The sequence below is a fragment of the Xiphophorus hellerii genome, chromosome 9, assembly GCF_003331165.1.
Source record: "Xiphophorus hellerii strain 12219 chromosome 9, Xiphophorus_hellerii-4.1, whole genome shotgun sequence".
Classification (NCBI taxonomy): Eukaryota; Metazoa; Chordata; class Actinopteri; order Cyprinodontiformes; family Poeciliidae; genus Xiphophorus; species Xiphophorus hellerii.
Window position 1 is genome coordinate 17,803,588 of NC_045680.1, and position 13,625 is coordinate 17,817,212.

General features: G+C 42.5%; 2 protein-coding genes across 2 annotated transcripts in view; both read left to right on the forward strand.

Annotated features, from left to right (window-relative positions):
- notch2 (notch receptor 2) overlaps positions 1 to 3,214 on the forward strand; it is a 52,087-nt gene extending 48,873 nt beyond the window's left edge. Inside the window, exon 35 of the mRNA XM_032571869.1 lies at positions 19 to 3,214. Coding sequence (XP_032427760.1) covers positions 19 to 1,446 — 1,428 coding nt within the window. The 3' untranslated portion in view covers positions 1,447 to 3,214. The remainder of the gene's footprint in view (positions 1 to 18) is intronic.
- Positions 3,215 to 5,454: 2,240 nt separating this feature from the next.
- Positions 5,455 to 12,228, forward strand: slc35a3a (solute carrier family 35 member A3a). The gene is made up of 8 exons (XM_032571872.1): positions 5,455 to 5,799; positions 5,881 to 6,079; positions 7,178 to 7,332; positions 7,428 to 7,550; positions 9,759 to 9,933; positions 11,443 to 11,561; positions 11,698 to 11,831; positions 11,911 to 12,228. The coding sequence occupies exons 2-8, from the start codon at positions 5,890 to 5,892 to the stop codon at positions 11,999 to 12,001; spliced, it is 987 nt and encodes a 328-aa protein (XP_032427763.1). The 5' UTR covers positions 5,455 to 5,799; positions 5,881 to 5,889; the 3' UTR covers positions 12,002 to 12,228.
- Positions 12,229 to 13,625: the final 1,397 nt, after the last annotated feature.

A 13,625-nucleotide genomic window follows, 5' to 3' on the forward strand; every position in this document is an offset into this window, starting at 1 on the left:
ATGCGGTGTTTGTTTCAGGAGGAGACCCCCTTGTTCCTCGCAGCACGAGAAGGCAGCTTTGAGGCGGCTCAAGTTCTTCTCGATCACTACTCCAACCGCGACATCACCGATCACCTGGACCGGCTGCCCCGCGACACAGCTCAAGAGCGCATGCACCATGACATAGTCCGCCTGCTGGACCAGTACAACCTGGTTCACAGCCCACACAACGGTCCCAACCACATGGGTGGAGGTGGAAACTCTGTGATGTGTGGGGCAAACGGTGGAGGCTTCATCGGCATGCGGCCCGGACCCCAAGGTAAGAAGAGCAGAAGCAGAGGAGCTGGGGCGAAGGCCGGGGGAGTCGGCGGGGGGCCAAAGGAGCTTAAAGACATGAAAGTAAAGAGAAGGAAGAAACCTACTGGAGGAGAGGGTCCGGGTCTGGTTGCGGCAGGTGGAGGAGGCGGAGGAGGTGCAGGTGGAGGCAGCACTAACGGTGTAAAGGCAGCAGGAGGACTTCCTTCGGAGAGCTCAGTCACCATGTCGCCTGTCGACTCCCTGGAGTCGCCTCACTCCTACGCAGGCGACGTTTCCGCCGCAGGCTCCAACACCGCCAACTCTCCTCCCCTCCTGAGCAGTCCCACCTCCAGAGCAATGCTGCCCCCGGTCAGCCACATGCTGGGGCAGCAGCAGGGCTGGGGGGGAGTGGCCAAGCACGGCTACAACGGTCACATGTTCGGTCTCCTCCCGCACACCATGAGAGGAGCTCACCCCGGCATGAGCCACGGCCAGGGCGCCATGATGACCCCCATGAACGTCACCATGATCAGGGAGCCGCTGCCCCCCATCGTCACCTTTCAGATGGTTCCCACGGGAACGGGCCAGGCCATGCTGAAGCAGCCCCAATCAGGGCAGGTACAAGTCAACCAGAGCCAGGGCCAGAACCAGAGTCTGTGTCACACCCAGCCGGTACCGGGACATGTCCGCTGCAGCCCGGGGATGATCTACCCGGACCAGATGAATGTGGCGGTGCCCTCCCAAAACCTGCAGCATCCTCACAACATCAGACACTCCAACGGGATAGAGGGCCAGTCTCGACCGCTGCCGCCTTACACGCCCATGCAAAGCCCGGTGGATAAATACCCTACCCCTCCCTCCCAGCACAGCCATGTCCCCGCTGGGTCAGAGGGCACCACCCCGGGCCGCTCCACCCACCCGCAGAACGAGCACCCATACCTCACCCCCTCCCCCGAATCCCCGGACCCCTGGTCCTCCTCCTCTCCACACTCTAACTCGGACTGGTCCGACGTCACCACCAGCCCCACCCCGCTGGGGAACTCCCACCACGCACTGCCATCGTCACGCCACACACACATTCCAGAGCAGGCGCAGATGCAGCCGCCGTCGCAGCAGATGCAGCCGCCTGCGCAGCAACCTCAGCTCGGAAACATGCAGGTGTTCGCATGAAGGCGCCAGAGGAGAGCAGAAACAGACTGACTCTTTGGTTCAACACATAAACACACACCCAGTGTCTTTCTCATACACTCTCTGTTCTCTAAAATCCTAGTCACCCACCTCCCCTTCTGTTTCCAACTAAGAAAACAGTATATAGTTTGTATAGTGTAATTTGGTACTTTCAGCTAAAATCACATTCTCTGGAGCAGAAGCTTGGCTCTAAAAACTTTTCCATATATTTACATTCATCAGCCAAGACTTTTCCTGTTCATTTGGAACCAAATTTGAACAATAATAACCACTGCTACGCCATCCAGGTGCATCGCGAACTGGTTCTGCGATTCCCGAGGGATCACGAAGAAAAATTGTCGACCAGAAGAAGTTCAGCTCTTCTTGCTTAAATAACAGAAAAATGAGACTGTTCATCAGAAATCCTCGACACTGACACTCTATCTCTATTCTGAAAAAGTCTGTTAAATCTGTTCGCTAGATGCTACCTTTATGTGTTCTTCAGTGTTATAAACTTGCCGATACTAATTTCTGGTTGACACCGTTCACTCTAAATTTTTAATTTAACGAATCTCAATCAGCTGATGCTTTCATTAACTAAAAAAAAAACCCGCTTGTGGTTCCTCTTTTTTGTTGTTTTTTTTTTTTTTTTTATTCCTGTTTATTGTGCCAATGGCTAGGTTTTTACCTTTTGTTGTATGATGGTTTTACATTTTCTGTCTGTTCAAGTACATCGATTATGTCAGGCAGTTCTTTAAATGGGGATTTACAGTAAAACAGGTGTTGAGATATTTATGTTTTGTCCGTTTCCACTCTTAAGAAGTATCGGAGGGATTCATTCTGTTGCTTTAAAGCCGTTTGTGTTGGTTTTGTCCGCCGTTGCCGTCTCCATTGTTATTATTCTGTAAGAAGAAATGTACATACACTTAAAGCAATTTCTGCTTGTTTTAGTTGAGCTAAATGTGGTGTTTGTCTTCTTAAAGTGCCTGTTTTTTTATATAAATATCTGCACTTCCTGAATGATTTTGAATGTTACAAAGGTATATGTTTTTACCGTTAAACTGCCTCTATAAGCAGTTGTCTTCCAAAAATGTATAAGATTTGTTTATCTACAATCAATGTTTGTCATGATTCATAGCCAAGTCTGACCACAAGCAGTGAAAGATGTTTCTTTTTGTTGTTGTTCTTTCTTGTCCTCTGTCTCAAAGCGGATGGTGAGTATTGTTTCTGCTCTGTATTCACAGACAATCATAAAATTGTTGATTATTTTCAAAAAAGAGTGGGAGACCAAATTGTGTTTCGTTACGCCAAACATGCTCACTGTGTACATATATTTGTTGCTTTTAAAAGTTTTGCTTCTGCTCAACGGTAAGAGATGGAGCGCTTACATCCTGCACCAGCTGAAACGTCGAATCACCGTCAGTGAGGTCGAGCTGATCAATATTCCTGACCTTTACCTTCGTTTCTGTACACAGTCTCTTTAGTTTCACAAACCCATGTACTGTACGATGAGATGTCAGTCTGTATTTTTCATAGTCATAATCATCTGGTACCTATTCAAGGCTGTCTGTGTTCTGTATATAAAATGTTTTTTGTATGTTTACCTTTTTTTTTTATGTTAACCAAATAGCCTATGTTATCCATGCAGTATGAAGTAGTTGTCACCATGTTTGTTAAAAGTAGAACCAACGTCGATTCAGGAGGTAATCTGTTCAAAAAAACAATAATAAACCAAATGTGTTTACTTAAATAAAACCCTGATCTTCATAGACTTCTGCATGTTTGCCCATTTTTCTCATCTAAACTGAAATATTCTTACATTTTATAGCCTATCGCAAAAGTATTCACATTCCCACTTTTATTGGGATTTTATGTGACACACCAACACAAAGTAGTGCGTAATTATAAAGTAGAAGGAGAAAAAATACATAATTTGCTGTTGTTCCCTAAACGTGTGACGGAAAGTGTGACTTAAAATGGCTCACATCAACAACCAAAATAAAATACTAAGACAGCGTCCAGGTGATCAATTCATTTAAGGGGAAAAAAAGCATCACTCATCTTACGCCTTGTTTAATCATGAATTGTGATTAAGCACCATTTTGAGACAGATTTTGTTTAATATCACTACCTGCACTCAGACCTGATTACTGTCACACCTGTAGAACCTGAAAGACTTGAATAATGTGGAACCTGTCTGAAACATGAAGTAGGCTACAAGGTCTCAAAAAGCAACACAACATGCTAAAATAATGTGTTTTTGAATTGAATTTGAACCTGTTAAAAACATTTCTTTGGCATATGAGACTGAAAAAAGGTTATAATGTTGAAATGGGACTGAGTGAAAGCCATCATGTACAAATGGAGAAAAAATTACTGCAGGAGCGCATTAATGACTCATGCAGAAGGTTCATAAAAGAACCCCCAAAAAAAGTAAAGCACAAAAGGCCGTTACTCAGCTAAGGTCAGAGTTCATGTTTCAACAGTAAGAAAGAGACAGGGCAAAAGTAGGAGAGTTCCAGGGTGAAAATCTGCTGGGCAAAAAGAATATAAAGTACTGTCACACATTTGCAAAAAAAAACAAAAAACAAACATCTTGATGACCCCCAATTATTTTGAGAAAATATTCTGTGCACTAGTGACACAAAAGTGGAACTTTTAGGAAAGTGTGCATCTTGTTACATCTGGAGTAAAACTAGATGTTCCTGAAACCATCAAGTTTCAGGGGGAAAAAAAACATGATGGTGGTATTGTGATGTTCTGGTGCTGCTATGCCGCTTCAGAACCATGAGTTCTGCTCTCTGCCAGAAAATCCTGGAGGAGACATCTGGCCGTCCGTTCGTGACCTTAAGCGCAAACAAACTTGGGTAATGCAGCAGGACAGTAATCCAAAGTTCACCAGTAAGTTGACATTGAAATATCTACAAAAAAAACTGAAACAAGGTTTCATAATGTCCATATAGAACCTGTTTATGTTTGAAAACCTTTTCAATGCGAAACAGTTTTCAAATTTACCTTAGATTGTCTTTGTCTCATATTAAATTCTTTTTTTCGGGTGGGAAAAACACAACAACAACAAAAAACAGAAGAAATGTGCACAGGGGAAAATGAGAGAAAGAATTAGTCAGAGATTTATGTATGTAAATGTGGATGCAAACTTCTGATTTCAACTGTACCTACTTTTCTCTGAAGCTCCTAAAACATCCAGTTCCCTTCAGAAGTTGAATAGAGTCAATATGTGTATTTAATAACATATTAAATATGTAGTGTGTTCTTGATACTGTGACTAAATGAAAATAAACAATAGATTTAACAATATTCCCACTCCTTATCCACCTATATAATATTACATTTATTACATGCACAATCCATACATCTACAACCAAGTTAACTACATTTAATAGTTAACACATCAACATAGTATTTATTTAATTTCAATTACAAAAGTGGATGAATAATCATTATTTCTTTAAATTGCACAAAAAACTAGTTTTAACAACAAAAATACCAAAAATTGAATAGCAATGTTATATATCATATCCAGCAATAATCATATATTTATGACAATAATTTTTGGACATTGTCTAGTTCAATATTCAAATTATTCCACGGTATGACTCCACTTACTGATACACAATACTTTTTTCTAGTAGTTCTGAATTTGCACATTTTAACTTGTGATTCCCTCCCTAACTTACAAATTTGCTTCTTAAACTTAAACAATTTTTGTTTCTTTATGCCTTTGCAAAGAATTAGCGCCGTCTGTGAAACTGAATTTTCAGACAGGACAAACAACCATGCACCCCCCCCCCCCCCCCCCCCCCCAAACACACACACACACCCACCCCCACACACACACACACACCCCCACACCTAGGGAGAATTTAGAAAGCATGGATGGAAATAGTGTGTGTTAGTATTTCCTAAATATCCCCACTTTACGGATTATTCGTCCACACATTTAGACTTGAACCAGCAGGTGGCGCAATATGCAGCAGTCAGCCGTTAAGGAAAAAACAAGGAAGAGATGTGAACAAGGAAGTGATCCAGGACCTTCAGAGGCATGAGATTCCTCCAGTAAAGCGCTTTTCTGCGGATTGTGTGCGTCTCTTCTGAAGCGTGGTTGAACCGTAATGGCTCCGAGCTTCCCGACGGTCGGTGCGGAGAGCCGGGAGGAGACCCACCGGACTTAAAGGGACGGACGGACGGGAGAGGAGCTGCTGTTTTGACAGCTGGGATTATCCTCCACTCTGTCTGCCTCAGAGAGACAATCCGAACCGAACTGAGGTAAAAACTTCAAGCAGAGGAATCCTCTTCATGCTGAGGGGAACCTGAGGGGCTGACGGTAAAGAAAAGGTGAGCTCACCTGTCTGTTGCTCACCTGTCTCTGGTTCCACGTCTTCCTCCACGTCAGTCTGATTGTCCGGTTTTCATCAGGTTCCCACCATGGCTTCAGCCCGGCTGAAGTACCTCTCCCTGGGCGTGCTGGTATTCCAGACCACCTCGCTGGTGCTCACGATGCGGTACTCCCGGACCCTCCAGGCCGAGGGCCCGCGGTACCTGGCGTCCTCGGCTGTGGTGGTGGCTGAGGTCATGAAGATCCTCGCCTGTGTGCTGCTCGTTTTCAAGGAGCACAGTGAGTGGACCGGGTGGGGCATTCAGAGGGCTTCACCAGCGTGGAAGTGCTGGTCCTTCCAGGATGTTTAGGGTCCTAGGTAGTTCTTGATTTTGGAACCAAATCGACCTGGTGTTACTGGAACCTGTTCTGACATCAATTAGTGTCACGCAGTGCCGATGTTGCAGCCTTTCTGGGGCCCTAGACAGATGAAAAAGTACTAGTTTCACAGATAGATTATTTCACTTATAACAAGTACTTTTTCGTCAATATTAAGGAGTTGTTTACTTAAAGCAAGCCTATATTTCCTGTAAGTTGGTTTTGTCTTGTTTCAAGTGTATTAAGATATTTGCTCTAGAAATTAGACCAAAAGTACTTGGTAAAATTTTGTGTTTTTGCACTGAATCCTTTTTGAACTGGTGACATTTTGGTTGTAACAATGTTTGGAAAATATGTGTATTTTTGTTTATTGAAGACTTGAAAATGCATAACATAACATTCTCATTATACTGCCTGGATGTTGTTAGAATTGCGAGATGTGCGATCTTTCCACCGACAACCAGAGAGTTACTCGTTGTCCCAAAAAATGAATTTTTTGGTTTGCATAAAAAAAAGAAAATGTCAGCCGTTAAGCAGGATTCATAACCTCCAACCAGAGCTGCTGCAGGCCCCGATTTGAAGTGAACTCAGTTTCCGTCATAACACAGACGTGACAGAATGTCTCTATTTGTAAAGAAAACAGAATTTCCTCACGCAGGTGTGCATGGTAGATGTCAACGTGCAGCAACATGTGTGATTGAGGAGCTCATCTGTTAAAGACGCTGTCAGCAATCGAGAGCTCCCTAGTCTGAACCTAGCTTTTTCCCAGCTTGTCATTCTCGTCTGAATTAGGTTAAGACTTTTAATAAACTTCTAAATCTTTTAACTTTTAGACCAAACATACACCAAGTTTAACCTTGACGTCCACAAACAATTAAAAACAATTCGGAAAGACTCAGGCTTCACCAACCTTTGCTTTCATTGTTGCTGGACTCATCTGAGGGCAAACAAACACCACTTGCCTCTTTTACTCTATCCCAGCATAAAGGCATTTTAATGGCTCTCCCTGCTCTGCTGCAGGTTACAGCATGCGAGCTCTGAACAGCATCCTGCGTCAGGAAATCCTCCATAAACCCGTGGAGACGCTGAAGCTGGCCATCCCCTCGGGGATCTACACGCTGCAGAACAACCTGCTGTACGTCGCCCTGTCCAACCTGGACGCCGCCACATATCAGGTACGCCCAGAGGACCATGGGAGTGACTGACGAATCTGTGCTTTGAAATTAAAAACATTTCCCTCTTTCTTTTCTTTTTGTTTTTTTTACCTCAGGTGACGTACCAGCTGAAGATCCTGACCACGGCCCTGTTCTCTGTTTCCATGCTTGGCCGCAGGCTGGGGGTCTACCAGTGGCTCTCCTTGCTGATCCTGATGGCCGGAGTGGCTCTTGTGCAGGTGAGGTACATTGTTTGGTTTTAGTTTGTTCGAATGAACAGGAATGATATTGCTTCAGTTTAAGATGTCAGAGATAAAGCTAGGCAGTGACTTTGTTGTTCTATCTCTACTAGTTTTGGAGCGATAGCTCTGAAATTTCAGAGCTGGAAGTATTATTGTGCCACCGGCCAAAACAAATGTAACTAAATCAATTGCAAAAAGTAAATGAAAATGTCCTCTGTCTTTGTGTTTTGCTTTGACATAACAATGCTTACTGGCAATGCATCTTATAGCTATTTATTTCCTTTTAAAAGTGTCGAATTCATAAGAAAAATGCATTTGTGATATGAGCAGCAGACATGAGTATCTGATCCTTCCTCTTTGTCACTTGAATAACAGGGTTTTGTTGTTATTGGAGCCAAACACCCTTAAGCTATCAACACAACCAAGATGGCTGATTTGTGACAAATACTGGGTGAAGCATTTGAAGAACAGGATGGTATAATGTTCTTCAAGCTTCCTGTTTGAAGAACAGGATGGTGTCCTGTTCTAAGAACAGGATGGTGTCCTGTTCTTCAAATGGGACACTTTAAGAACAGGATGGTGTCCTGTTCTTCAAATGGGACACTTTAAGAACAGGATGGTGTCCTACAGCAGTGTGTGAGCAGAATAACAAGGTGCTTCCAGGAAGTGGTTGTTTCTCCCCTGCTTGTTAAAATGAGAAATTTTGAATTGCCAAAATGTTTTGCTGCTTAAAATTGCAACCCAATCCGATGATTTAAAAAAACCCAAAAAACTCAAGAATTACTAGCAGAATCATGCATATCAGCCAACAAATACATTTCTTATACAAATGTGGCTCCACCTGGACCCACTGTAGCAACAAAGTAATAATCAACCGAACACGTTTCAAGACCGTGGTGCTTAAATCTACTGATATTTGATTAAAAATACAGGATAAATATTTTTGTGTCATTGTCTACTGATAATATTTCAGTTTTTAACATCCTTTCTAAATCTCTAGACCTTAAGAGAGAACTATTTTGGCTGTAATCTGTCTCTTCGCTTCAAGGTTTTACTCTGTTTGCACTTGGCAGCAGATTCCAGATTCAGAGAAGGAAAAAGAAAACACTAAACAGAGCAACTGTCTTGCTTTCAGTTTCTCTCCGTGTTGTCGCTTTTTATTGCAACTGTCTGGATTTTACATCTAATCCTGCAATTCAAGCAAATAATATTTGTATCTAAACCAAAGCTGTCGGTCTATTAAACAAATTCCTTTTTATTTCATCTCTCTGCACCACCACAGCTCATCCTTTCCCTTTTTGTGTGTTGCCACCTTTTTTCCAGCTTACGGCAGCACAAAGAGCACAAGAACAATTTTCTCACAACTCAGCAAAACCGTGAAGATGCCAGCATATGGATTTCAGACACCTAGTGTTATAAATCTACAGACCTGACTGTGAATATAAATGAGTAGAGTTTGAGCCTTTTTTTTTAAAAATATCGTGTTATATATATGTGATATCATAGTTGATCCAAAAAGCAGAGTTATGACTCATTCAGGGTTGTTTAAGTCTTCTCTTCTCTCTTCTTATTGGCAAGGTGTTACTAAAAGTCGACCAGTTAAATTTAATACATGATTATTTGCATTGGTGGGTTTTTCGTTCTATTTTTTTCACTTACCGTCAGAAAACAAGGTCATTCTCTACCATCTGCAAATCTGTCAGCTCGACTTGTCGGCTTGCAAAATTAAAATGAAAACAGAAGTTTATCTGAGATGAACATAAGGCGTACTCGGGCTGACTCTGTTACTTAGAGAAGTTGGACTGCAAGCTGACGGACCAAGCAGTGAGTGAATCCGTCTGCTTCTGGTATTCAAAGTAGGAAACTTTAATAAAAGCTTTAGATTACATGTGGATATGTTTTTTGTGTTTTCCTTAGGATGATCTTTTTTTTCTACAAATTTCCACGGTGTAGTTTTCAATTATTTACAAACCCTGCAATAAATTAATAGCAGCCCAGTTTGGTATCATAGCAAATAATAAAACTCCTGCTCTTCATCCATCCACTTGAAAGGTTTGAACATTTTTTAAGCTAATGCTGAAGTGAACATCATCTCAGATGCAAAGCCACACGTTTGACCCACTTTGACATGGGTTCTCAGTGCTCCTATTATTAACTTATTAAACTGATGTGGAAAACCAAAGTGTCTTCTGTTTTTGCTCACAGTGGCCCTCCGAGTCTGCGGCGGCCCCAGAGAAGGAGGCCCGCTCCGCAGGCTCCCAGTTCGTCGGGGTCACGGCGGTCCTGGTGGCGTGCTGCTCCAGCGGCTTTGCCGGCGTCTACTTTGAGAAGATCCTGAAGGAGAGCAAACAGAGCGTGTGGGTCCGCAACATCCAGCTCGGTCAGTGGTCAACAGAGATGTTAGATTGGGGCGTTACTGCGTGGCGTTGCGTGTTATGGTGTTTCCAAAGTGAGAACAGAGGCAGCTGGGTTTTCTCTCCCTCCTGTGAATTTCTGTTAAGACAAATGTTCCTGTTTGGGTTTATTTTTACCTTGGAACATGTGAGGCATGTACTCGGTCTCCTGTGACTCCTCCTGCAAGCTCAAAGCTTTTTCACCTGTGTTAAACATTTGAGAGCCGACTTCTTCTGTTTTAAGGCTGTTAAAGCTAACCTACTTATTTTGACTCAAGCTAAGCTATGCTAAACATAATTCAGTTCTCTCTAAGGGCAAATCTTGTTTACGATCTATAGACTTACGAGCTTTAAGAAGCCATCAACACTTCAGGTACGATATAAAAATTGCAATTTTTTATTTTTTTTTACATCATTCTCTTCTTTAAAACTCAGACAAAAGCCTAAACTGCTAAAAGAGACTTGAGACATTACTCAAACCTTAAGGCAATTTAAATTAGCTTCTTTCCATCAGGAGGTGGCATTAGTCATTAGGCTAACCCAATTCTAGAGTTTAAAACTCTTGAACTATAAATTACAGCACTGCTAAAACTGTGAAGGCCAAAAATTAAGTCTGAATAAAATGTGACTTTAACTTTCTTTTTTTAGAGAAACTGTTTTATGATGTGTTATTTGAAAATTAAGTCTGCGCAAACACACTGTTGCTAGCTAGCTGAATTATTCGGACAAACATTGCAGCAGACCATCAGATAAGCTGTCTTCTCAAACTGGATCCTTTATCCTGAGCTGGTGACTTACCAATTTGGAAAGCATGCAACAGTAGGGGGCGCTACAACGTACAGAGCTTTACTTTGAAAATTCCCCATAAAAAGACTTGTTTTTCCTGATTTTTCTGGTTTTCAGCATGTTTTTTGTTGTTGTCTGAACCCGATGCAGTTTATCTTCTGTCTTAAACTCTACTTTTTAGGAATTTGTAATTTTCTTTATAAAATCTTAATTAAATTCTTCACACATCTTCTTCACAGTTTCCCTTAAAAAAGTTGTTCTCCCAATCTGTGCTTCTGTTTTCATACACTTCTGTAATATTTGTTGAAGATGGTGTGCTGGGGATTATTGCAACCATTGATAAATATGTTTTGATTTGCAGACATGTTAAACTGAGTCTTGCACCAGACAAACCTGTTCAACTGCGCAATTTATTCAGAATTTTTAAAACCATTTAGGTCAGTTACATTAGATTATTGTGAGAGTCCTCCTCAGCGGATACTACAATTATTTTAAAATTTTACATTTAGAAAAAAATCCCACTACAAGTTGAACACTAGGGGCGCTAAAGATAAGAAAAGGGGTCAGAAGCAACCAATTAGAGCAGATCTACCACATTCACATGAAATGTGGATTGCTGTATTTATGCTGTTTTAGCAGCTTGTGTGTTTTGTTTTGTTCTGTTTGGGTTATCCCGTTTTATTTGTGTGTGTGTGTGTTTCTCCTTCCAGGAATGTTCGGTCTTGTGTTTGGCCTCTTTGGCATGCTAGCATACGACGGGGAGCGGGTGAGAGAGTCTGGAATGTTTCAGGGATACAACACAATCACCTGGACAGTCGTAGCCCTGCAGGTAACTCCTCCTCCACTACCACGGGGTCTGATGTCATTTCCCTACCAGCCCATCCAGTTCTGCTGAAAGCGGCTCTTCGGGCCCCTTCAGGTCATGCCTTTGTCCATCTGCGCCTGTGTGTTTGTTGTTTCTCCAGGCGCTGGGTGGTCTGGTCATAGCAGCGGTCATCAAGTATGCGGACAACATCCTAAAAGGTTTTGCTACGTCACTCTCCATCATCCTGTCCACTCTTATATCCTACTTCCTGCTACAGGACTTTGACCCCTCAAGGTAGAAGAACCTGTATTTTTTTTTGTATATATGGATGTTTTTCTTATTGTTTCCGGAGCTCATTGTTTCGTTTCCACAGTGTGTTCTTCCTCGGGGCAGTTTTGGTCATCACTGCCACTTTCCTGTACGGCTACGAAGGCAAGCCGCCCGCCAACCCCAGCAGGGCATAAGCTGACTCTGCGGTGGCTTCAGGAGGTCCAGTTGGAGCCTCAAGACGGCGGGGAGGAGAAAGGACAGACAAAAGCGCTAAGGGGACAGAAAAAAAGACGGATGAAGGGGGAGGGGGAAGGTCTTCATCACATATTGTGAGCAGAGGACAGAAATGCAAGCATAACACTGTGGTTGGTCTCACACCGAAAGTGCCTCACTTCTGAAGGAGAAGCGATTTTAGGGGGGGGGGGGAAAGGAGAAAACACAAGACTGTGTTTTTTCTCTCTTTACTGTGGCAGAGATGTCCTGGCTGCCACGTCTGCAGGAAAAGGACGGACTGATTGCGTACATGAAGGACCAGTTTGACAACCAGTAACCGTTTACTGCCACGCCGGTCACGCCCATGCAGTAAATGATTGCAGAGGAAGAGAGCACCTCTACAGCCATAGTATTTATTGCTCTTTTTGTCCATTTTAAGCAAACATTAGAACCTGATGTGAGATGCTAACAGATCCCTAAACTCAAACAGGTCAATAACTCTGGCTGAAAAGGGTCCAGTGTAGTTCAAGTGTTACACGCCCTTCACACACACTTGAACTGTAGTGGCCTGCACACTTTATAGCACCCCTAATGAAGATGGGGGAAAGGCTCAACTTAAATTAGGCTGTTATTGGTGAAGTATAAATTCACTCTGAGCATTTTTTTTTTTTAGAAAATCTATCGTTTAATTTAAGCTGATTTATCCCACATTGCAACAGAAGCAGTTTTTTCCCCGTTTCCCTGACATTTAAATATGACTCTTCAAAATGGGAAACACTGAAAAACATGTTGGTTAGTGAAGACAGATGTGCATAGCTTCCCAACAACAATAATTAAAAACTTAAATTAAGGTTGCAGTAAACGATCTAAGTTTATTTTACCAGTATGCTTGGTGAAGAGGATGGGAAGGGAGGTAAAGAAAGCAAAGAGCAACATTTTTGAAGTCTGGACAACAGCAAGGAAAAGACATTTACTGGTAATTTGGGAACTAGGTCAATATATTTGGAAACCTTTGCATAACACTGTTGGTGTTGGGGGTCAAAAGACTCATTTTGTTAAAACAAAATTGATTTGGTTTCAATTATTTCCATCCTCCTTGGACTGTGTGAGTTAAAGTTGATCAGAGGGACATCATTTAACATTTTTGGAGTACTTAGTTTCCCATTCCCAGCGTGACAAAACAATTGTAGTTTGTGGGAACCTCGTTAGGTTGCTTCCCACATGGTAATGGTGGAAACTACATGTTCAAATCTAAACAGATACGGATGACCAGGCAGATCCAACTCACTCCACAGGCCTTAATCCTACGGGAAAAACCTGTTTGGTGAGCTGAGGAGAAGAAAACTTAAGAGCTGACCCAAAACTGTGGATGACCTGGAGAGATTGCACAGGTGCCAAAAGGGGGGATATGAGCAGCACATGTGGCAACAGTGAGTTTAGTAAAAAATAATTATTTCTCAATATTCTAAATATTTCCTACTGTGTAAGTTGGGCTAAATGAAAGGTTAGCGTTCTCTCAGCTTTACCAGGGGTGCCAGTCAGTGTGAACGGTTCTACAAACACATTTTAGAAGACAAGTCTTAAGACACTGACTGTTTCAATGAC

Coding starts and splice junctions, on each gene's coding strand:
- slc35a3a (XM_032571872.1), top strand. CDS start 5,890: ATGGCTTCAGCCCGGCTGAAGTACCTCTCCCTGGGCGTGCTGGTATTC. Junction 6,080..7,177: donor GCTCGTTTTCAAGGAGCACA/GTGAGTGGACCG, acceptor GCTCTGCTGCAG/GTTACAGCATGCGAGCTCTG. Junction 7,333..7,427: donor TGGACGCCGCCACATATCAG/GTACGCCCAGAG, acceptor TTTTTACCTCAG/GTGACGTACCAGCTGAAGAT.